The 25,797-nt window shown below is 47.0% G+C and overlaps 1 protein-coding gene across 1 annotated transcript in view; it reads left to right on the top strand.

The window, feature by feature from the left end:
- RELL1 (RELT like 1) overlaps positions 1 to 24,099 on the top strand; it is a 92,056-nt gene extending 67,957 nt beyond the window's left edge. Inside the window, exons 6-7 of the mRNA XM_054997226.1 lie at positions 11,261 to 11,514; positions 18,488 to 24,099. Coding sequence (XP_054853201.1) covers positions 11,261 to 11,477 — 217 coding nt within the window. The 3' untranslated portion in view covers positions 11,478 to 11,514; positions 18,488 to 24,099. The remainder of the gene's footprint in view (positions 1 to 11,260; positions 11,515 to 18,487) is intronic.
- Positions 24,100 to 25,797: the final 1,698 nt, after the last annotated feature.

A 25,797-nucleotide genomic window follows, 5' to 3' on the forward strand; every position in this document is an offset into this window, starting at 1 on the left:
AGAAGTCAAACTGACCAGCCTGTAGTTTCCTGGGTCATCCTTCTTCCCTTTCTTAAAGATTGGGGTAACATTCGCTCTTCTCCAATCTTGTGGCACATCCCCAGTCCTCCAGGAGGCCTTGAAGATGATGGACAGAAGCTCTGCAAGTTCTCTAGAATGTTCTTTCAGCACTCTTGGGTGCACCCCATCCGGCCCAGGGGATTTGTATTCATCCAGTGCAGCCAGATGCCTCTCCACAACCTCTCTGTCAATGTCAACTAGCCCCCCAGGTGTCCTGTCGTGCCTACTAGATGGGCTCAAGTTCTTCAGGGAGAAAACAGAGGCAAAAAAAGTCATTAAGCCTGTCTGCTTTTTCTTTTTTTTTCAATTAATTTTTTATTAGTTTTCTCATATAGGGATAGGGGAAACAGGGGGGTAGGAAATAAGGTATAGAATAAATATCATAAAGTCTACTTGAGTTAGAATTCTACTAATCTACACATTTTTATCTTACCATTTCACCAATCATTTAACTGTGATTATTAGTAACACATTACAATAATGTCTTCATATGTTTACTACATTCAAGTCATTATGTGTTTTTTTTATCCAATTATAAAATGGTGTCCATGGAGCAGCAAAGTCTTCTTCCATTTGTCCTTTCATTAATGAAGTTAGTTTGTCCATTTCTGCGTTTTCCAATATCTTTGCTATCAATTCTTCCTGTTGGAGTATTATTGATCTTTTCCAGAAAGATGCCAATAGGATTCTTGCCGCTGTTACTCCATGAACTATAAAGTATTTCTGATCTTTATCCAGCTCTTCTGGTACACAGTTTAACAGAAATATCAGGTTTAAAAGGAATTATACACTGTAAGATTGGTTGCAAAAGATTATGTACCATTATACAGAATTTATGGACTTCTTTACAAATGCTTCACACACTTCCAACATTTATTTGATATATTTTTGTACATTTTAGCCAGTCTATCTGGAGTCAAGTACCATCTATAAAACATCTTGTATAGATTCTCCTTAAATGCAAACTGACTTAGTTATTTTAACATTGACCTTCCATATCTTATTCCATTGTATCGACTCTAAGTTACATCCTAAGTTTTGTGTCCATTTAATTTTGAATTCTTCCACCCCCTCATTTTTCTTTTCCATTTGTATTAAAAATACATACATCTTCTTTATCAATTTCTCATCATAGTTACAGAGCAAGTTTTCAAAGGCATTTTGTTCTACATAAAAACCTCCCAGCTTTTTATCCTTATTATATAAGCATTTATAATAATAAATCAAATCGAATAATAAAATCTGGACTCAATCTGGGCCCTTGACCACCAATCTAAATTGATACCTTGCCTCTGTAATTCCTCTTTTTTTAAATGCTCCTTTATCATCTAGAAGGTCTTTGTATCTAATACTCTTATCCAGTGAGAACATCTTTGGTTGTGAAAATGCTTCTAAGGGTGATACCCATTGTGGAACCTTGGTGTGAATTAACGGTACAATTTTTACCCACACTGTTATAATGGATTTTCTAATCAGATGGTTCTTGAAGTATTTATGCCCCTTAGCTTTCCCATACCATAAAAAAGCGTGCCATCGTAGCTGCAAGTCATGTCCTTCTAGAGCAAGGAATCTTTGATCTTCTAGTAGAATCCACTCTCTCTCATCCACACGAGGCAGCATGCTTTATGATACATTTTCCAGTCCAGTAGGGCAAAACAGAGGCAAAAAAGTCATTAAGCCTGTCTGCTTTTTCTCTGTCCTACATCAGAGTTTCTCCTTCCACTCCCAACAGCAGTCCAATTGCCTCTTTTACATTGTGTTTGCTTCTCACATATCTGTAGGTTTTTCTTATCGTAGCGAGCCCCCCTGGCCAGACCCAGCTCATACTGAACTTTGGCTTCTCTGATGGCTGATCTGCAGTACCTAGTAACCCTCATATACTCCTCTTTAGAGGTCTGTCCTTCTCTTCATTTCCTGAACATTTCCTTTTTCTCCCTTAGCTTATTCTGGAGCTCTCTGTTCATCCACATCTGTTTCTTGGAGCCCTTCCCATGTTTCCGTCTTGCTGGGATAGTGAGGGCTTGAGCTTGCAAAAGCTCATGTTTGAGAAGAGCCCACCCTTCACTCGCTCCTTTTCCTTCCAGCACACTCCTCCATGGAATGATTCTCATCAAGCCTCTGAGTTCATTGAAGTCGGCCCTACAAAAATCTAACCTATGAGTCTGGCTACGAACTTCCTTGGCCCTCCACACCAACTGGAATTCAAGGAGAACATGGTCACTTCCCCCTGAGGTCCCCAACCCCTTCACCCCATCTACCAATTCTTCCCTGTTGGTTAACATCAAGTCTAGTATGGCAGAGCCCCTTATAGCTTCCTCTGCCATTTGAAAAAGGAAGTTATCAGCCAGGCAAGTCAGGAAATTGCGTGAGTTTTGTCGCTTTGCTGAGCTTGCCTCCCACTACACACTGGGGAAGTTGAAGTCACCCATAATTATAAGGTTCTGATGTCAGGATACTCTACCAATCTGTTCAAGGAGGGCAGCATCCATTTCCTCTCCCTGGTCAGACTCCAAGAGCAATACCCTTTGTCCTTCCTCCCCTTATTTCCACCCATATATTTTCCACTGGGCTGTCAACTACATTCTCCAGAACTCAGTGACAATCGAGCCCTCTCCTCACATACAATGCCACTCCGCCTCCTCTTCTACCCTTTCCAGTTTTTCTTGAACAACTCGTACCCATCCACTACCACATTCCAGTCATGGGAATCATCCCACCAAGTCTCAGTAATTCCTACTGTATTGTAGCCCTCTGTTTGCAAGAGAAGCTCAAGCTTGTCCTTATTACCCATACTTCGGGCATTGGTATATAGGCAGTTGTAGCCTTGTACCTTGGTTTGATCTTTCCTACCCAGGTGGGCCCCTGCTGTTATCACTTATTCATTGAAATCCCCATATTGTTCATCCTCTTCCCCTTGCGGCATCAGTTTAAAGCTCTCCTGATGAAGCTCTCCAGGTTCTTTCCAAACATTTTCTTCCCTGACCTTGAGAGGTGAAGCCCATCAAGCACTAGAAGGCCTTCTCTAAGAAAACCTATCCCATGGTCCCAGAACCCAAAGCGCTCCTGCCGGCACCACCACCTCAGCCAACGATTCACCTTGAGTGTGGTCTGCTCCTGTCAGTCTATGGATGACAGGCTACAGCAGATAAACCCCTGTAACCTCACAGCAAGAAATCCACGATCTTGGTTGAAAGGTTTTATTCAGAGACCCAATCAGTTCCATAGATACGTCCATAGGAATGCTCAGAAGAAAAGCAGCATATAAGCAAGTTGACAGGAATACCTAAATGTGTGAAAACCATTCTTCTTATAGAGCACAATTACTCATCCCCCCTCCCAACAGTAAAACATACTTTCTGGCACTAAACAGTCTTGAGTACTTCTTCGCATCGTTTACATATCAAGTCTAGACACTAGGAAGGCATAAGATTAAAGTTGAAACACAGTGATTCATGAGAACAAACAGTTTACAAGGTCGGAAGCTCTGGGAGCTTCAAAGCAGTTAGATAAGGCACCTGCAGTTTCAGTAGGCCTGTGAAAGCAAGGCAATTTATGACATTGGCAATATGACATGAAGGTACAGCATTAATAATGGTTCACAGTAACAGCTCAGCTTAAAATAATGGCACGGATGAGGTGCAGACATGACAGCTCCCTTTGCATTCCTCTTCCTTTGACAGGAAGGATAGAAGAGAATACCACCTGCGCCCCCCACTGTCTCCAACTGCCTTCCAAGAGCTTCATAGTCCTCTTTAATTCTTGCAATGGTATCCATGGCCATGTCATTAGTTCTCATGTGAACCAGCACAAATGGGTACTGATTAGTCGGTCTGTAATATCCTGAATTCTGGCTCCTGGCAAACAACACATATCTCGGAGTAGGGGATCTGGCCTGGACACATGACGGTCCCCGATGACCACCACCTTCCATTTTCTTCCACTTCCGTGTGGCCCCATGCACTCTTGACTCCCTCCTCCAGGTCTTTGTGGTTCTCCTTCCACTCTCATCTCCGTCACCCATCTCAAGCACCTCAAAGTGATTCTTGAGCTCCAGTGGACCAGAGCGTCGCCTTAGTCCACGTCTTCCGGTTTGTACTGCAGAACTGAGAGGAGGCTCAGAAGGGAGATCGACTCTCCCTTCTTCCCTTGGACTTATTTCTTCATGCTTGTGCAGAGCCCCCAGGCTCTTCTCCATAAACTCCTCCCCTTCCTTGATTTCCTCAAGGGTGGTGATCCTCTCCTCCAGGCTCTGAATCTTCTCCTCCAAAAGCCTGATCAGCTTACGCTTCTGACAAGCGAAGTCCGCCTTCTCTTCCTGGAGGAGAACAAACATGGCACACTCCATGCAGGTGACAGGAAAGGGGCCTTCCGTCGACATCATCGCCTTCCAAGTATATTCCAAGAATAGTCTTCTAGCTGCAGGTCCCGTTCCTTCTCCTTCTCAGAGCCCAGATGGCTGTGATGTGCCTCTGGTGAGGAGGAGCCTAATTCAATCAATCAATCAATCAATCAATCAATCAATCAATCAATCAATCAATCAATCAAGGCTCACTCAGTAGAGGGTGGGGCCAGCAGTTAGCCCCAGGCAAAACAAGACACTCTCCAATTAGTAAAAATTCTCCTCTGGAATCAGCTCCAACTCAGGCAAAAAGACAAACAGAAACACCCACTCCAACTGGCACCACTTTACAGCAGGGTCTACACACTCACGCAGCCCGAAAAACTGTCCTCCCACACAGCAAATTCCCCCAGCAGTTAAGGCAGGCAACAGAAAAAGACTCCCCACTCTAGCAGTTGCTGAGAATGACTGTTTAACTGTAACAGTGCTGACTATATACTCCTTGCCCCTCCCCTTTTCCTCTGGAATGGAACTCCTGGCTTTGACAGCCTTTCAACGCTAGAAAACTAAACTGCAACTATGTAGCTTCCCTACCTTCTATGACCAACAGGTTAAGCCCTGTCAAACATTAAACCGCAACTATGTAACTTCTCTACCTTCTATGCCAGACTGGCTAACCCCTGTCTGACACCAGCTTGATTCTTGAAATGGAATTCAGCTGTTTGGTGGTGCAGGTTTAGGTTCACAAAAATAGATAGGGGTGTTTAAAAAGAGATTTCTGACCATCTCCAGGAACAGCGCCACAAAAACAAAGATCTAGAACAGGTAGATAGGTTTTTAAACTAAAGCTTTTGGCTAGGTGCTTGGGGGGGGATGTTTTAAAACCTTAAGAGCTAGTAGTTAGTGTAGGTTCAAGGAGAGGTTCAGAATGAGTGACAGGAAAGCTGAGAGGGGCCCCAGGGGAAAGGCTAGGACTAAGACTAAAGGGGGGGAGGGGGGAGGGGACTGCTGCGGCTGCCCCCCTGTCTGAGCGGAGGAGGCCCCCCCCCTGCACTGCTGCCGTTCACCAGCCTGGCTTCTGGTGACAGCAAGAGGGTTCGCAAGGCCCTCTTTCCTGAGGCAGCTGCTGGATGGCCACCCCCAACCCAGGTGTCTCAGGCAGGAGCTGGCACTGGGCAGGGGCCTGCTGCTGAGGCTCCCCCTTCTCCCAGCAGCTGAAGAGGGGCAGCATTTATTTATTTATTTTATTTATTTCAAATTTCTATTCCACCATCCCCGTGAGCGGGCTCAGGGCGGATAACAACATATTAAAATACAAAATACAATAAAAACAACATATTAAAATACCATAAAAATCCATACACATTTAAAACAGGATGGTGGACAGCCTTCACAGGGAGGGTTAAGATTTTATTTTTTAATGAGGTGTTTCCTGGGGGGACGTGGGGCACATGACTTTTCCATACTTCATGCTCACCCCAGGGACCCATAGGATGTGGGAGGAACTGCGGGAGGAAACCCCCACTGGACGGCCCTCCCCTGTTTTCTCTGAGGCTAGTAGGAGGCCTCTCATGGCTGTGCAGAAGGAGAGGGTGCTGGAGGAAGAGGCATCCTTGTCCATCTGTGACTGCCCAGCCGAGGCACAGTATGTCTGCCCTGATCACCTCACAGTGGGTGTTTCCTGGGGGGCCTGTAAGCACCTCCCCTGTGTGGCGTGGGCCCCCAGTACCTCTGATATCTGGAATCACTTCCAGAGAACAGAGGACTCCCGGTTTGCCCAGTGCAAACATTGTAGGCAATGGATCAGTCGCGGGAGGGATGTGAATCGTGTCTGGCATGTGGAACCACCTGAAGAGGCAACACCAGGTGGTGCTTCTTTGGGTGAAAGTTCTAGTGGCACCACACAGATGCCAGCTAACCACAAAGAGGCAGGCTCCTCCGGTGCTCTCCCCCCACGGGTTCCTGTACAGCAGGGATGCCAAGCATCTCTGACAGATAGTACGCAGGGCACTAGTGCGCCGAAAGGGGGGATCCAGAAGGCAAGCAGGCGCATCACGCACCATATCATCAAGATGATTGCCTTTGATGGCCACCCATTCTCCCTAGTAGATCACCTCGGCTTCCAGGCACACGTGGAAGAGAACATTGCGGCCACCTTGAGGAGGGAGCTGGAAGACTGGGTAGGCCAGGGCGGCATCACCATGGGATGCATGGTGACGGATGGTGGCCAAAACATGAGGGCACTGGCAGCGCTGGTGGGCCGGGAGTGCAATTACTGTGTGGCCCACAATCTTCACCTCGTGGTGAAATCTGTGCTTGGGGTTGGGCTCCCCCAGGGAACCCCAGGACCCTGCAACCCGTGAGCTCCAGTGTCTCCTGCAGAAATATCGGAGGCTCACACTGCACCAGAAGCTGGCCAGGGCAGGCGTGCCGGAGCATCACCTGATCTCTGACGTTTGCACTCACTGGAACTCCACCTGGGCCATGCTGGAGCGCTTGGTGGAGCAGCAGGCCACCCTCAAGGCGTGGCTCTCGGAGGGTGACGTTTGGAGGCAGGAGGGTGAGTTCAGCCGAGAGGATTGGCTCACCGTCTCCCAGACAGTGGAGGTCCTGAAGCCCTTCAAGGACTTCACTGTGGCGGTCTTGTCTGCCACAGTGACCCTGGGTCTGGTCATCCCTCTGGTGCGCATGCTCCAGAGTTCAATGGCCTCCTTTGTGGACCCAGATGCACCACGTGCAGACTTGGTTCCAGAAGCACGCACACTCATGAAAAGGCTGCAGCAGGGCATAGATGCCAGGCTAAAGCCTCTCACGGAGAAGGAGTTGTACACGTTGGCGACCATGTGCGACCCACACATTAAGAGCACTTTCACCAAGGGGGATGGAAACCTCACAAGCCCCAGAGATGTCCTCTGTCTGCGGCTGTGTCTGCGTGTGAGGAGTAGGCGGCCCAAGAGGGGCCACCTGTCATCAGAGGGGGCGGGCAGGAGGCCCAGCCCTGCGGGTCCCTCTTGCTCCCCTTCTGAGCAGGCTCCCTTCAGCAGCCACCTCCGGGATGTCCGTGGAGATGGAGATGCTTCTGCAGGCCCTCATGAGTCGCATGAGACAGGATTCAGCAGAGGCAATGGTCAGGGACTACCTTGCGGAGCCCTGTGAGTTGCTGTCCACTGATCCGCTGAGCTACTGGGCCAAGAAGGAGTCAGTCTGGCCGGACCTCTCCCTCGAGGCGCAGCAGCTCCTCTCATGCCCTCCGATGAGCGTGGAGAGCGAGTGTGTCTTTTCTTATCAGGGCGACATTGTTAGCCTGCATCACACTCGCCTTCTCCCATGGAGAGTTGAGCAGTTGGTCTTCCTTAAGGTCAACATGCGGCTCTTCGATTTCTCAGTAGTGGACTTCCAGAGCGACTGAGGTGAGCCCTATGACCTGGGGAATAGTGCTCTCCCCATAGTTAAAATTATAGAGCACCAACTGGAGGAGGGTGGAACTCAATGGCAGAAGGGATGCACCCTGCAATTTGGCCAGTTCCCCCCCCCACACACACACAGAATGCAGCAGCACTGGCCCAGTCCCTGTGGGTACAGATTTCTTCTGATAAATGTGAATAGAGGCCCCAGAAATGTTGACTGCCACTGGAATGGGAAGACGGAGACACAGGTTAGGTTAGATAAACTCTAAACTCTAGAAGTACATGGAAACTCAGAGAAGCAGTCCCAAACTAAGCTATACATGTTGTTGTTTACAGTTTTTAAATGTTGTTAAATGTTTTAAAAATGCTATTAGATGCTGTTAAATGTTTAATTCTCTTAAATGTTGTTAAATTGTGTTGTTGCTGTTAAATGTTATCATTGCTGTTAGATGTTGTTATTGAAGGGGTGGGCGGAGTGGGGAGGAATGATGTGGGCGGGTGCCAGCTGATGATGAAGGCTATGACACTGCCTCACAGGTAGTTTTCAGCCTGAAGCTGGCACAGGGGTTGGGAATTCTTTGCAACTGAACTCTGCGAATGCCATTGTGTTGTGCTTTTGGCTTGGTACTGTCTGGTTCTGCTCTGTGGTATTTCCCCACTGGCTGAACTCAGAGCATGGCTGCAGGAAATGGCAATGGTTCTGCTGTACTAAGTTGTAAGAGTGTCCCCCTGTTGAATTTGGTTTATGTGGAATGGATGCTGTGATACTATGGTGAAAATCCAAGAAATAAATCCAAGAAATACAATTTCAAAGAATTTTTGGGGGTGTGTGATTCTCTGGTGTGATGTTAGGTTTTGGTTCAAACTGGACTGTATGTTGTGATTTGAATGTACCACTAATGCTGTTACATGCCTTCAGCCTGCTTGTGAGGAAGGAGGGCAAGGAATCCAAGAAATACATTTTTAAAGACATTTTTTTGGTGTGTGATTCTCTGGTGTGATGTTAGGTTTTGGTTCAAACTGAACTGTATGTCATGATTTGAATGTAATGTAATGTGATGTACTGCTGTAATATAATGTAAATAATGCTGTAATATGGGGAAATCCAAGAAACAACGTTTTAAAAAATTATTTTTGTTGTGTGTGTGTGATTCTCTGGTGTGATGGTTGGAGTTGTTTTAATCTAGGACTGTAATCTGTGATTTAATAGTAATGATAGGAATTGTGATGTTTAATTCTGTTGTTAAGAAATAATTTTTTTAAAAAGTGTGTGTGTGTGTGTGTGTGTGTGTGTGTGTGTAAAAGAATGGAGAGTGGCTGGCTAGCCAGCTCTAGGGGTGATGGAGGATTTGAGGGTTTGTTGCTTGGCTTCTGCTTTGATTTCTTAGGGATGAGCTTGCATCAGGGGTGCATGCCTGTGCTGTGTGGCACCCACCGTGTGCATAAATGTGTCAGGTGTTGCCAGATACTTCCCCAATCACTTCACTGCATCACTCTGGTGTATGAGTTAAAGACGATTTTATTGAGGAAAGATATCAGTTCAAGAAGCTGTAACAAGGGAATTGACTGGAATGTCTAAAGGAAGTAGAGCAATGTCAATTATAGGACACTGTCTCCACCCCAACCCACCCCCAAGTGGGAAGGAGAAGCCGTTGGAGGTTTTGGCCTGCATTGCCTGGGAAGAAGGGAAAGGGGGAGGAAGAAGCTCTGCTCAGTCTCTGTGTTAAGTCCAAGGTCAGGTTCTCAGGCTTCAGCAGGAATTGGTAACCAAAACACCTTGCCTGAAAGATAAGCAGTTAGCAGCAGATGGCTGGTTTTACTTTGCATGTACTCAGAAGCACAATACACCTGATGCAGATATGCTGAAGTCCTATCTGACAAAGTGCCCCTGGGAGCAAAGTCTAAAAAGTTCTTGTCATAGGGAATAATGGAGAGTGACTGGCCAGCCAGCTCTGGAGGTGATGGAGGATTTGGGAGTGTGTGTCTTAGCTTTTGCCTTGCTTTCTCAGGGATGAGCTTGCATCAGGGGTGCATGCCTGTGCTGTGTGGCACCCACCCTGTGCATAAGTGCCCCTGGGAACAAAATCTAAAAAGTTCTTGTTTTAGGAAAGAATGGAGACTGGCTGCCCACCCAATTCTGGGGATGATGGAGGATTTGGGGGGGGGGGTCTTTGCTTCTGTTGGGCTGGTGGGGGGTGGATTGTGAGTGGGACTGTGGCTGCGGCCATTGGCAGCCACAATCCATGTGTTTCTGCTGTGTGGGAGTTTTCCCCACAGTAGAAATATGGTGTGGGATGGAAACCACCTTGAGGGGAGCCATTTTATGGCCCCCCAAAATCCAATCTCCATGAAATTTGGGGGGGGGTTGAGGGGAGAGGTGGGAACATATCCACTGAAAATTGGGTGCATTTTGCTTGCAAAATGCCACCCCAAGCCACCTAGAAATCCCTCTTGTTTTTCCCCATAGGGAACAATTGATAGTGGAGGAGAATAGGGGCACCTTCTTGGGGGGGTCGTTAGAGGAGAGTTAGTAGAAGGTCCCCACCAAGTTTGGTGTGATTCGGAAAGAAAATGCTGGGAGCATGGGTCCCCATTGAAAATAATGGCCAAATCTCCTAATCATACCTGAAACGACCCGAATTGCAATTTCCAAAGCAGCTTGCCACTTCGGGAATCGCTTGATTCCAAATCTTTTCCCCAATTCGGGTAAACCGAATCAGGAAAACTGAATCACCCTGGCACTGCACACCCCTACTGGCCACAACTAGGACCAGAGCCTTTTCAGCTCTGGCACTGGCCTGGTGGAACTCTGTCTCTGTTGAGACTTGGGCCCTGTGGGACTTGTTACAGTTCTGCTGGGCCTGCAAAATAAAGATGTTCCACCAGGCCTATGGTTGTTGCTGAGGTGTTAAAGAGCGACCTGACTGGCCTTTCCCATTGCGGGCCCTTGGGCTGCTCCAGTTTTGCTGTTTGATCTAGCAATCTGCCTTGCCACCCCTCAGTGTCTTAAATGCTGCATCTGTAATTGAGATGGTGCCATATGAGGTGATATATTTATATTTATGGTTTGTTTTTATTTTGGATGCAGATTTGATGGTGTGACCTGCCCTGAGGCCACTTCCAGGGAGGGCAGTCTAGAAATACAATCAAAGCAAATCAAAGTATGAGAGAACATGATCCAATCACAGCTAGGTCATTTTCCTGTGCAAGGCAGAAATACTTTTCTGAAATTTGACTGTCTAGAGCAATGTTTCGAAAACAGGAAGTATTTTCACCTCTTTCTGCTTGCCACGGATACATGGCTGTGAACTAGCAGATCAAGAAGGTATCTTCAGTCTTCCTAAGTGAATTCACTTTTGGATTTGGATAAAAATCATTGGAATATCTCAGGGGATTAATGTTAATTCTTCGGGAAGAAATGATAGCCTACTAATAGTTCAATTTCTTTTTCCAGATTTAGAGTCACAAAAGTAGACCACAAATCTTCAAAGGAACGTAAGAATTTGGTGTCAGTTAGCAGCATAGATTGTGTCAAAGGTGAAATGCCAGCTACTCCAGCCAGAGAAAGCTCTAAAGAAGCACCCACTACACCTGATGCCCGACAGGAGTCAAAAGAACTTCACTGCACCTCTGCCAAGCAAGAAGCAAGGGAGAGATCTGGCACACAGTAACACCTGGATGTGGAAAGTTCTAGAGACTCAGAGTGTGGTTAGTATATTGTTTAATAAGGCATTACAGGGCTTATGAATCCTGTTGTCAGCCTCTGGCAGTTAGGTCCCCAAGTTCTCCACAGTTAACACAAATGTGTTCCAGTTGAAGTAACTTTATCAGAGATCCATTCAGTACAAGGTGCATAGACAGTGAAAATTAGCAGAAGTGACGTATGTGGGGCTAGCACTGTTAGTTATAGGGAATCTTCCTGCCTTAGGACAGAGGACCATTAAGGGAGTGGGTTTTAGTGAGACATTGTTTAGAACAGACAATGAGAAAGATGGATTTATCCCTGGTTCTCAGGAAGAGCATACCATGAGCCAGCTTCAGCTGGCTGTCAAGGACACTGGCTCAGTGGAGCAAGAAAGTGAAAGTAAATATTGCGAGATAAGAGGCACGGGGCAATAAAGAACTTCCCCCATTCTCAGGAGCCATAGGCAGAACCCACACACATTCATGGCAGACACGCAGGAGGCATATGTGACAATCTGCCCTTCCCAAGAGAGTCCTCCTCTCTTTATAAAGGGCCTGGCTTATTTGGGTAAGTCTTATGGAATTTATGTATCAGTTTAGGAGCATTTACATCTGAGGCTTCTACTCACTCCCTTTGTCCCTCATCAAAGTGCTCCCAGCGAATTAAGTAAAATAATTCCCCCCTTTTTAACTTAGAGTCCAGGATGTCTTTCACTTCATAGTGCAGTTGTCCATCCACTATAAGGGAGGGCGGAGTTCCTCGATTCGGATGCCATCTGTCGGGAGCGGGTGCTGCCTTCAGGAGACTGAAATGGAACACGGGGTGGACATTTTTTAAGTTCTTGGGCAGATTCACCTTGATAGTGACTTCATTTATTATTCTTTTTACTGGAAAGGGTCCTAGAAATTTCCACCCTAGCTTTTTGCTGGGTTGTTCCCCCCTTAGATTTTTAGTGGAATCATACACATAGCCCCCTGGTTGTAGTTTCCATGGAGCTGATCGTTTTTTAACTGAGAGCCAGTTTGGTGTAGCGGTTAAGAGCGCGGGACTCTAATCTGGAGAGCCGGGTTTGATTCCCCACTCCTCCGCTTGAAGCCAGCTGGGTGACTTTGGGCTAGTCACAGCTCTCTGGAGCTCTCTCAGCCCCACCCACCTCACAGGGTGTTTTGTTGTGGGGATAATAGTGACATACTTTGTAAACCGCTCTGAGTGGGCATTAAGTTGTCCTGAAGGGCGTTATATAAATCGAATGTTATTATTATTATTTGTCAGCTTCTCTTTTGTTACCCTCTTTGGCTTTTTCCAAAGTGGTTTTTATTACTTCCCATTGAGTCCTTAAGGTAGACCACCCTTATTTCCGGTCCCCTGGTGGATCGTTGCTTGGGGTCTTTACGAAGGGCATTGCTTTGCCCTCATAACCATGTACTGCGATTCCAACTCCTTCAGACCAGTCCCGCGCCTTCAGAGCGTACTGCCAGAATTCCGCAGCGTATTTGCATACTGGAGCGTTTCCTTGCCTCATCCGCTTCAGCTGCGTCCAGGCCCGTTTTCCTTCCAACGGGTCTTCAAACTGGACCCTCAATGCTTGCATGAAGGCTTCAAGGTCTTGAAGCTCCAGGGCCCCGGCTTCATATGGGGTGACAAACCACTTGGCTGCCAAACCATCCAACCGGGATCCTAGGTGGCTTACTCGGCTAGGAAAAAGTGTGGCCCCGCTCTTTAAAAAATTCCATCACTTGTACAATAAAATATTCCAACTCCTCAGGGTCTCCCCCGAAATGTGCCTCTAGTTGGCACCATTCCAGGTGAGCTGGCATAGCAGGAATGATTTGTGGGGCGACTGGAAATCCAAGTGGTGGTAAAACCAGGAGAAGGGGCCCTGGTTGTGGAGGTTGCAAGTGCTGCTTGATCGGCGCCCCCATCGGCCACGGTGGTTGTAGAGGCAGCCTGGACAGCACGCTTCCTCATGGTTGGTCACCAGGGGCTCCTGTTGGAGGTGGAGGGAGGGGTTGGTAGCTCAATGGCCCCACTACCGTTCCCCAAGGTGGCAGGGTAACCAAGTGGTGGCCTATTGGGTCGGCAGATGCAGCTCTTAGTAGTAGGCTGGGCAGATAAGGCACAGGGGATAATCCAATCTCTGCAGTGGGGGCTCCGACAGTTCGGCTGCCGGCTGCGGCGCTGGTACTGCGTCCAGCCCCCTTTGTGGGTCCATTTGTGGTACCTCTTCTCCGGGGTCCGCAGGTGTTCCCCCCGGCGGCCAGTAATGCACCATCTCCTGGAACCTTCCCATAACCTGGACCATCTCTTTTCTAAGAGCATCCCGTTCCTCTTGCATGACCTGTAACTGGCCCCGACTGGGCCGTCGCGCGTCCCCGGGGTTATGAACTTCTGAAATATCTCCCTCCTCCCCATCTCATCTTCTTCCCGGGGGCTAGTCCATGCTTCAGGTCTCTACTGAGCTGAAGGCCTCTGGGGAAGGGGTTCATCCAAGGCTGCTCTCATCCAGCCCCAGGTGAGTCTGGACAAAGCCAATAGTATCTTGCTACTGCCAGTTCCTGATGGAGGGTGGACACGGGGCTGAGTTCATCTCCTCTCAATCCCAGTTTAGCTGGCTCGTCCAGGGAGTCTCTAACAAGGAACAAACTCCCCCGACAGATATTCTTCCAAGGTCTCTGTTCCTTGCCCCCCCCCCAGCTCCTAACATCTGTGTCTCCGGGGGGTGGGAATAATTCCCCATGGCAGGTAGCTGTCTCGGTGGAAAATGGATCTGAGGCAGTGCCTCAGTCTCACAGTCCACTCTGTCATCTCCGTTTCCATCAACACAGCGGTGTTCTCAGGAATGGTCAGGTCATGAGCATCAATTTCCTGACACTAAGAGCGGAACTACAAGTGACAAAAGGCACAGGTTGGACACTTGTCAGCTTCCCTCAAGTTTTGATGGGAAATGTAGGCAGCTTGGTGGAATGTTGGACAAGTGACAGTTGAAAAGTCCATTGGACAGCAGTTAGAGAGCGAAGCTGCGAGACCAGGACGCCTACCTTTCCCATCAAAACTTGAGGGAAGCTGACAAGTGTCCAGCCTGTGCCTTTTGTCACTTGTAGTTCCGCTCTCAGACTGATCTTCCTGGCACTAAAATTCTTCCTGGACGTACCTCAGTGCCTCCATGTTTGTGTCCAAACCAACAACACCGTGGCCAAGTCTCATATCAATTGCCAAGGAGGCACGTGATTCTGGACACTTCAGTGGGAAGCAGCTTTGATCACGAAATGGTCAGAGAGGCGTCCGGCATCCCTCTGAGTGGAGTACATTGAGGGTACCTCCAAAATTCAGGCTGATTGGCTCAGTGAGTCTTGCCTGGTTCAAGGGGAGTGGACCCTGTCCCAGATTCTTTTCAAACAAATGACTCATCAGTTTGGTCAGCCCTGTGTAGATGTCAGGGTGGTGGCCCCTGCCATACGTGTAGGGTGGTGGCCCCTGCCATACGTTGTCAGGGTGGTGGCCCCTGCCATATGAGTCAGGGTGGTGGCCCCTGCCATACATGTCAGGGTGGTGGCCCCTGCCATATGAGTCAGGGTGGTGGCCCCTGCCATATGTGTCAGGGTGGTGGCCCCTGCCATACTCTGGGTGTTTGGGGTTCACTGGTGTGCTGCAGGCCTGATCTTCTTTGGGCTTCTTTGGGAGTGCTATTAGGATTTTCTGTGACATACTTTGGGAGAGCTGGAGATGCAGCTTGAGAAGCTGTGAGACACTAAGAAGGAAGGCAGTTATCAGCATGGCCAAGGATTTCTAATCATAACAATTCTACTTTTCTCTCACTGTACTTTTTCTCTGCATAGATAGCAACGTAGCAAAAAGGGGGTGGGTTACAGTAGAGTGGATGGTGCTTGAAAAGTTTAATATACCTGATAGGGGAAGGGACAAGTTATTTCTATCAAGAAAGTCTTTCTGTACTGAACTCTTAGGTTATTAAAAGCTTTAACTCGTGCATCTTAGGACTCATGCAGTGAAGTTGTTTGAGATCTAAGCTGGCAGTCTCTGGCAGTAGATCTCTTTGCCTCTCCCCTCAATGCTCCTTATCCAGGTGGCTGCCCCACCTACTTTATGCTTTTCCACCAATCCTGCGGGTCTCCAGAGCACTGCTGTCAGTTCCAACACTGCCTTCCAACCCTGCCAGACCCTCTGTTATAGAGACTGATATGTTACCCAGATCGAGACTGAGTAGAAAGGTCTTTGAGATCTAGGGTTCTCTGAACAGAATATATAGCTGAAAGAATATATAGCTGCACCTTCAAGGATCAGGAAATCCTTAGTGTCTAAGTGAATGATTTTATTGTACCACTGAGAATTTTAAAATTTATACTATTGTATCATGAATGATTTTACCCAGGTATTGTGAATGGTTTTATTGATGTTTTATTGTCTTCTGTGGTACCTTCTATTGGTGCTTTTGTAAATTGCTGGTCACTGACTGTGGAAAATAAACTACTACTACTACTACTATATAGCTGCACCTGAAAGGCATTTATCGGATGGTACCCAAGGACACGCAAGAGTCCCATGGAAGCGGGTGTCCCCACCATCCGTTTTTTTCTTACAAGGTGAACTTGAGCAGGGACCGAGAGCGAACACACGCCATAGACAGCCCAGGCCTCTGTTCTGCCTCTTTCTGAAGGCGGCCCTCCCTCGCGCCACCCAGCTGTCAAGTGTTTTCTCAGAGGAGCAGCCCTTTGCAACTCACCAGTGATTCACTGTGTGTCCTCCTGGAGACTTAATGTGGTTCTCCGTGCACTTAAAACCCCCTCAGTTTGAGCTACTCCGAGAAGGATCTCTCTGGTTCCTCACACTTCAGGTGCTGTTCCTTATGGCCATCATCTCTGCCAGATGCATCAGAGTTGGGAACTCTGTCTATAGCTAAAGGCTTCTGCACCTTCCAAAAGGACGTAGTGGTCCTCTGATGAGACGCTTTGTTCATCCCAAAGGTGAATTTGGTGTTCCAGAGGTTTCAGGAGGTGAACCTTCCATCTCAATCTGTCACATCCTAAGGCAAAGAAATGGCATACTTTAGATATGTGAAGATGCTGTATTTGTGGCACACTATCCAGTTGCCAAAGGCCAGAAGGTGTCCAAAGCATCTCTCAGCAGGCGGCTGGAAGAGTGCATTGTCGTGACTTAAACTTCCCAAGGGCTAAACCTCTGGATGGAATTGAAGCCCACTCAACCTGGAGTGTGGCCATTACACTGGAGATCTGTGGAGCACCCCCTTGGGCAGGCGAGTGCCCGCACCCCCGTTGTGCCGGGTCCACCTTCCGCTGTAGTGACCCTTGCGAGGGAGCTCCCTCGGCCTCAGATGGGGGTAGGAGAGGGGGTTGAAGTCACTCGTTTCCTCCTTCTGCCCTGATGTGCTGTGACTCTCACACCCTCTCTTTGTATCCGTCAATCACGCCAGCCGTCTCCTCCCCGGCTTCCCTGGGAGCATCCCTTTTATCCACCACTCCCACCGCAGCCAATCCCCTAGCCGCTCTGATTTCCTGGCCTTTCCTCCTCCTGTCTCTGGCCAATGCGCCAGCCTTGGTCCCCCTCTGACCCACCCCTCGGAGTCCCAGGCCACTCAGGGGCCGGTTCCTTGCCTGGGAGCCCTCCCCCTGGGCCCCCTCTCACCCTCCTTCTACCTCCCTGTCTGGGCCTGCCCCTCCTTGGCCCGGGCACGGTGTCTTCTGGCCAGCAGCGAAAGCTGGTGTCGGGGCTGGAGGCAGCCGTGCCTGGGTCTGCGGTGGCCATTGCTGCTGCAACACTCCACTCGTCAGCGGAGTGGCGGTGGCCCTTCCTGCATTGGGCCAACTGCGCCAGGCCTGTGGGAGCCTTGCCCGGCTGGGCTGCAAGAGCCGTTGTCAGGGCCCGTGGTGGCTGCATCTGGGGTGGCTGCTGCACTGCTCTACTCGTCAGCTGAGCAGTGGTGCGGAGTTTCTTCTCTGGGTCCCTCCTGCTCTGGAGCCTCTGTCCCTGCCAGTGCCGTGCTCCCCAAGTTGACTGGGGGCTGTCCTCTTCCCAAGGTCGCTGCACTGGCGAGTCTTCCCTGGGGGCTTCCCCCACCAAGAGAGTGGCACTGACGAGGTCAAGTCCGGCAGGTCCGGACACCCCCCCCCTCCCCGGGGCAGGTGAGGCCATGGTCTGCAGCTGGTTTGCCGCAGGCCATCCCGGCCTGTGCCCATGGCGGTATAATCCGGAGCAGCTGTTCCAACATGACTGGGTCTGCCACTCGCTTCCTCTCCGTGGTGATTTAATGGCCAGTACGTTGGTCTAGGTCTGAGGAAACTTGGATTCAAATCCCATTGAGCTATGAAGCTCAGTGGATGGCCAGTTGCTCTTTAAAAAAAAGTCTAACCTACCTTGCAGGATTATTGTGATGCTAAAATGGCTCTGTTGTGATGAATACCCAAAATTCTCACTTTGTTAAACATGCGGCCTGCCATTTTTTTCCTGAGCCCCCTTTAAAGTGCTGGTCGGAACCCTTAAAACGTTAAAGATGTTGAGCCCGCAGATGCATGAAGGATATTTTGAACCTGTAAGAGACTGCCCATGATTTGTGGTCGATGCCCCATTTGGCAAGCCTGTGTTCCTGAACCGAAGACCAGCAGATAATCGCGGCAGGGCCGTTTCTGTTTTCTCTTAGCTCTTGCACTTGCGTGTGCCAGAAGGACAGTTCCCCAAGTCTCTCCTCGGCTCCCTTCAGAAATTAAAAGCTTGCTTATGTTGGAGGATTTCTTAAAAGTTGACTTTATCCCTCCTATTGATGTCATTTGACTGCTGATGATGTTATAACTGCTGTTACAGCTGGTTTTAGTGATTGCGTATATGCTGTGATTGTTAATATGTGTATTTGTGTATGTAACATTTTAGTTGATCGTATTTATTCATATAGAAACGTCTCTGCTGGCAGCAAGGTGAGAGAACAATTTCACTTCTAGCAATGCATTCTTTGCTTTTCTTCTCTTGCAGATGGAGGATTTAAGAAGAAGTGGGTCCACTATGCCGCCTGGAAAAATTTGTAATTTGGACAGGAATGTTTCTGAAAGGACGCATTTGTGAAGACGCTATTGTTGTGCAGTTTCTGTGACAGTATCTATACAAGGCTTCGTCCTGGATACTTAATTTTTCAGTGACTTAAAAAATGCCTTTAGTAATCTGAAGGGTGTTTGGACATATGGTCAGCTTTTTTAAAATTTAAAAATTTTTGTTCCTCACTTTTAACACAGAAAAACTGAATGGAATATTGCCTGGCATGGACAAAGCGGCCGTCATTTTGCCATAATGTCTTTGCTGCTGTATTGCAATAGAAGTACGTGGTCATGTTGTACAAGATTTTCAGAGAAGTAAAATCCAACATGATGTCTGTTTCTGTGAAGTGCATTAAGCCTTGGGACCAAAGGTGTGAGCCATATATCGAGATTACTAGAATACCAAAGACTGCAAAGTTAAACTCTGCTTATTTATATTATGTCCATATACTTAATATAACTACTATTTCTGTGCTCTGTGCAATCTCCAAATAGCTACAGTGTTCACTTCTTGATGGCACTCACCGTAGGTTCTTGCAAATTGGTAGGTGCCCCTTTTAATCGGGGCAGAATCTCAATTCAATTCAATTCAAATACCTTTAATGGCATACAAAGATCTAAGACAGCAAACAGGTCACTATAAAATTACATAGAATATCAGAAGTCAATATATTTATACAAAACTTGTATGAATCTTAAGCACACCCACTAAAAACTCTGCAACCACTTTAGAAATCGCTGTATCATTATCCTTTAACAGAAAACGACAAAAAGATAGATTGTCCTGGTGTTCAATACATTTTGGCAACCTCTCAAACAGCATTCTCCGCAACTTATCATATAAATGGCATTCCAAAATTATGTGCTGGATGGTATCTGGGCAGTTGGCTCCACACAAACAATGTCTTTCTGAAAAGGGGACTCGCTGGTATCTCCCCTGAAGGACACTGGAGGGAAAGGCATTTATTCTGGCCAACATAAAGGCCCTACGCCAGCCTGGGGGTCTCAAGATCATAAAAGTACTGCGGAATTCTGCCAACATATGTAGTCAATCCTAATGCAGCTGAGGAGCAAACAAAAGGGTGGGCTGGAAATAACTTCTGTTGCTCCCCATCTAGTAGATGCTGCTTAACATCATTCAGGATATAGGCCTCATCAGACATAAATAGGTCCTCCACTGCTAGTCCCGTATACTTAAGATTATTCAGTATTCCCGCTGACCACGCCCAGGAATACTGATCCCTTTTCAAATAGGTTAAAAGACTAGAAGGCTCAGCTCTAAAATAAATTTTGAGCCAAAATTTAAAGGTAGTGATCCAAGCCCTTGTCTCAATCAAAGATTGACCCAATTCCGCACACAAAGCAAAATAGGAAACACAATTTGGGACACCCAAAATTTGCCTAAAGAGTGTTGCTTGGATATCCTCCGCCTTTCTGTTAAAAGCTGAAATCTATATAGGTATACCATAGAACATTCGAGCTAAAATTTTTGCTTTAAAAACTTTTATGGCTGCCGGGACACATTGGTTACCCCTAGAAAAATAAAATTGTTTAATTTGGGAGGCTGTGCACTTAGCCAACTTTATTGACCTCTCGCGATGTAACACCCAGCTAAGATTGTAGTTAAAAGTAATGCCCAAATATTTAAAAAAATTTGTTTGCTCAATTGGAATTGCTCAATCGACCATTTCTGAGGGTGCCAGCTTTTTGAAAAAACAACTTTTGATTTGGAATAGTTAATAGATAGAGAGTTAAGTTGACAATAATCATAAAAAGCATCCAAATATCTTTGTAAACCAACTCTTGTACATGATAAGATGGTTGTATCATCTGCCTACAGCCACAGTGGTACAGCAAGGCCTCCTATTTTAGGAGGATGGCCATTGGTGAGTCCCAGGCATTGCGCCAAATCATTTATAAAAAGATTGACCCCCTTCCTCATCAAAATCTTTTCGGTTAAAAGGCCCTTACTGGAATATTTCACTTGACAAGATGTACCTGTATGAAGTTTTTTCAGTAAAAAAAGTAAACGAGGGTCAATACCCATATTACTTAGCTTAGACTACAATTTGTCTCGAACAACAGAATCAAATGCACTTTTTAAATCCATAAAAGCCACATAAAGTTTCCTGGGACAGAATCTCAAGCACCTTAATGTACTACAAAGAGGTGCAAATCAGTGGATTTTGAACTAGTTTGTGACTTTGCCTTTGTACGCACCTGTTGAATTTAAACTAAGGGTTTTTTTGGCTGATGGTTCTTTGATGAATCACAGGAAAATGTGAAGATCACTATTCCTCTGCAACTTCAGAGGAATATTCTGAAATCCTCCATCAGTGGCTTATTTTGGATACTGTTGGTATTACTGAATAGTCTCTGTGGAAGAGAGAGATTTTCTTGAGCAGTAAACTTGCTTTATGGCAAAAAATTCAACCTATTAGAGCAGCTGACTTTTTGAGAATGTGATGGTTTTCAGTCTGTGCCTGAATATTAATTCCCTGAGGACCCAGTCCCCACCTCCCCATACAGTAAATTAAGATCTTGCATTCATGTAACCAAGCCAGGCATTTCAGTTTAAAAACTGTTCTGCTTGTAGAACTCTTTGATTGCAGTCTTGTTCTGCTAGCAAAAGTTATTACACACAACAAAAGGCATGCAAATGAAATTCATATCTGGTGCAGTAAGATGAAATGCCTTTGTAAGGGTTTAGGTGATGAGAGACATATTATGAAGGTGCGGAGCCCAGGCTAATAACTGCCTTCTTAAGCCGAGTTACAACTTTCCAGGAGGTTTTTTTGAACACTTAGAATCATAGAGCCCTGACCTGGATTGCCCAGGTGAGCCTGATCTTGTCAGATCTCAGAAGCTAAGCAGGGTCAGCCTTGGTTAGTAATTGGATGGGAGACCTCCAAGGAAGACCAAGGTTGCAGAGGCAGGCAATGGCAAACCACCTCTGTTAGTCTCTTGCCATGAAAACCCCACCAGGGGTCACCATAAGTCACCTCTGACTTGAGGGTACTCTACACACAGTCATAGAATCATAGAGTTGGAAGGGATCTCCAGCGTGATCTAGACCAACCCCCTGCACAAATTCACAATTACCTCCCCCCCCCCGCCCCACACACCTCCAGTGACCCATGATTTTATTTATTCCTGATTTTCTTAGCAGTTGATCCCCAAGCACTGGAATCGATTTGGGTATAGTTCTCCCACATGTCTCCCCCCCCCCTTTACATCTTTACAGTTGTGGGGTCATTTTGTTCTGCACGTGCCTTAAATAATCAGGATTTTCAAGTGAGGGTCCTGTCATCATCGGTGGCATCGTGACCTTTTTATAGCTTGATATAAGGGCTGGATTTGTTAAAAAGATTGAGAAGGAAGTCTTTGCCTGGGGCAGCCTAAAAGGGGAGCAGCTCCACCACACACACCTAAGTCCCCCCTGTCCAAACTGGGGAGCCCTGCCCAGGCTGAGCCAGAGCTGGAGCCGGAGCCCAGCACTGGCAGGGCAAACTGACCTCTGCGAGAAGGGAGCCCAGAGGGGCAGCGGCGATGTGCTTTTCAAACCATGCTGCTTTTTCTGGTGTCAGAAGTATCCCTCCCCTGGGCCCCATGCAAAAACCCCTAAGTCAGTGGGCTTCGAAGGGTATAACTCTGTATAAGACTGCACTGGACATTCCTCTACTTATGCATGCAAGTTTTTGTGTTTTAAAGTGGGGACTTCCCCCCATGGACATCATGTAAGTGATCCCTGCTTGAAGAATTCGGCACTCCTAGCAGGTGGCAGTAGCCACCCTTCAGCCAGGTGCCGTGTTTTGCCTCCACGGAAGGAGAGAGGCAGACACGCGGGGGGTGGAGCTTGTTGGACTGCTTCGGCTGCTCTGCCCCCTGGCAGCCCAGTCGTGCCTCGTGCTCAGCCCACACACCTCACCCTATTTCAGTGTAGGATTAGCCGGTTGCCTGTATGGGGCCAGGTAGGAATTTTTTCACCATCTTCCCAAAATTGGCCTCTGGGAGAGGAGTATTTTCACCTGCCTTGCACTGTTAGTGGAGGGAGGTAATTGGCTTGGTGAGTTCGACTGCCACTAGGGGCAGGTGAGAAGTTAGGGGTTGATGAGCGGGCCGGTGAGCACCCTTGGCACCTCCCCATTGGTGGGGAAACTGGGGTCTGTCAGGAGCAGCTGGCTGCTTTACGGCCCAATTGTGAGGACAGATGCCCTGGTGGGGAATCCCTGGACAAGCCAGTCTCCCCCTGCAGCTTAACGGCCGGGTGGGGGAGCTTTAAAGGGGTGAACCACTTAGCCTGGCCAGGCCGGATCCCAGCCATACAATGGATGGCTTGCACCCGGGGCCGCAGGTGACTCGCCCAGACAGGCCGGGGCAGAGATCCAGGAGTGACTCCAGGGCCCGACCTGTACCGCTAGTTTAGGCCCTTGCCGTGGTTGATGATACGTTTGCTGTTACATTAATAAAGCGGCCCTTTCGTCCCCAACGTACGTGTCTGCCTCGTCATTCCAACTGAGGTGGCAAACTGAGGTTTTATGGCCATATCACTGCATTTTAGAAAGTGCATGGCTTGACAGTAGAAGAAAATGTGTGTCGAAGTATTTTTTTAAAGTTTTATTACATTAGAAATATATATATTCATTGTTGTATAAGCCAAAATGGGTGAATGGGTTCATGCACCTATCTTTCCATGTACTTTTGGCCTTTGCTAAAACCAATCCTTCCCCTTCTGCAGCTGTTTTTTGGGAAGTAGTGGCAATAATGATGCCAATATTGAGTGGGAGGTCAGTAAGCAAAATACCCTCAGTTTAAAATGATTTCGTGGTGTTGCCGTACAGCCAAATTCATGCCGTCGCATTGACTATGTGATCCCAGTTTGCTGAGTTGCAAAATCTCGCATTTTAAGAAAATGGCGTTGAAGAACCTGCTAAGTGCGAATCAAACAGCCCCTGAGCCAGAGTCAGGCGATAACTGAGCTTGGCACTGGAAGGGCTCCCTTTGCAGCCCAACATTGGACACAGAATAGTTGTTAAATTTATCTCTTGCTTTATATAAATGCATAACCAATTAGAATGAGGTGAACACGTATTCAGGGATGGCAGTCCGAATATGGAAACATGTTCCCATGTGTAGGAAGAAATAGTACTGTAGGCACAGAAGGTTTGGGATGGGGGACAGGCTAGAGAACTGTGCATCGGCCCGTAGGTTGTATGTGATGCTGTAGCATCAGCCAACTACTGAGGAGCTGTTTCCAGGTACCCCTTTCTGTCCTCTCAGAACTGGTGATCAGCTCCCTTCAAATACACTGTTAACCATCTGTTTGGTGGTAGGAATCCAAGAATCTGAATCGTGGCTGTTGTGTATGAGTGCTTGAACGAGAGAGTGTATCGGAACCAATGTATAACGCAAGATACTGTGTCAACATCACTGAACTGCCGTGGTAACAATAAGGCCCCTTTTCCTACACAGCTGGTGCATTAGAGGTATTTTAACAATGTGGTTTGTATAAAAACTTTTGTACTATTTGAACAATAAACAGTATAAAACCTTCTTAGAACTTGTGTTCCATTCTTCCAAGAATAGCGAAGAGTCCAGCGGCACCTTTAAGACTAACCAACTTTATTGTAGCATAAGCTTTCGAGAACCACAGCTCTCTTCGTCAGATGCATTGTGATCCCCAGCATCATATCAAATCAAATTTGTTATTACGGTCCTAGACCAGCAAAAGAATTACAGGAATGATCAGTATTACAGAGATAAACTAGAGAATACAGATTAAAAGATACCTCAGTAACATAATAGATTACATTGCCTTAAAATATTTTAAAAATTTAAAATATTTAAAAATATTTAAAATTTAAATTTCAGCATATCATAAAAACCAGGTACCATAAAACCATAAGACAAAACTGTCTTTAGTTGGTAATGAACGAACTCCTGTTCTTTATTGCCATCCAACCAAACTTAGCAACCTCATATGTTATATCCTGGGATCTATCTGAGAGCATTTTTGAAAGTAGAAAAGCTCTATGTCTACCTGGATGGACAGAAAGTATAGGCCTTATGTAAACTTCTCGTAGTTGCATGTGTATTTTGCAGTCAAAGATGACATGTTCTAGTGATTCTATTTTCCCATCACCACAGGGACACAGGCGTTCTTCCAGTGGCGTTCTTTTGTATCCGCCTTCCAGTACAGCTGTTGGGAGAGCGTCCCAACACATTAACCTAAAGGTTCTCCTGTGTTTGTGATTGGCAAGGTTGAAAAGATAAGGCATAGGGGTTAGCCTAACCATGGGGTCAGGATCAAACAGTAACACCTTGAATGTTGTCTCTCGACCTCTATTATTCTCTGCTTAATGGCCTTTTTGGCTTGATTGTAACCCATACTGAGCAGTAATTGCTGTGATAAGCCATGGGAGGCTAGTTTACTATCCATCTTGCTAGCCCAAGATGGTGTACAATGATCAGTTAGCATTAGATTTACAAGTCCTTTGGGGAAAAAAGTTAACTTTAACTAGTGAAGAATTGCTGCAATCCATAATCTGGCCTCTACTGTTATCAGGCCTGCGTCCAGTCGGATTGCAGCATTTGTAGTACAAGGGGGGACCTGAAAAATACCTCTCATAAATTTTGATTGTGTTATTTCCATCGGGGTACAGTTGGATTTAACACTACGCAGAGCTCCATACGTTAATTGAGCTAATGATTTTGCAGAGAATAACCTGAGCGCAGCTGTCAGGCATCTGCCTCCCTTGGTCCAAAAGAATTTTTTAATTGCTCTGGCAGACTTTTGAGCACTCAAGGCAACATGGGCAATATGTGCGTTGCACGACCCAGTCGCTTGGAAGACCACACCCAGATACTTAAAGCATCGTACTTGCTCTATGCGAACTGAGTTCAGGTTCCATGAATAAGTTCTGGGTCTCTGGGCAAAGACCATTATCTTTGTTTTAGTATAGTTGAGCTCTAGAGTGTTATCCCGGCAATACTGCCTAAGTGAGCGCAAAGCTCTCCTCAGACCTATAGGAGTCCTGGAGAGTATGACTGCGTCATCAGCATACAGAAGCACAGGAATATGCCTGTTCCCAACTTTTGGGAGATGGAAGTCTGGATTGTTTAAATAGGATACCGTATCATTGAGATATAAATTGAACAGAAGGGGGGCCAGTATACATCCCTGTCTGACTCCCTGCCCTACTTCTATTGTATCCCCAGCATAGCATTTTTATCCTCAAAGAGACTCCCTTT

The sequence above is a fragment of the Eublepharis macularius genome, chromosome 14, assembly GCF_028583425.1.
Source record: "Eublepharis macularius isolate TG4126 chromosome 14, MPM_Emac_v1.0, whole genome shotgun sequence".
Classification (NCBI taxonomy): domain Eukaryota; kingdom Metazoa; phylum Chordata; class Lepidosauria; order Squamata; family Eublepharidae; genus Eublepharis; species Eublepharis macularius.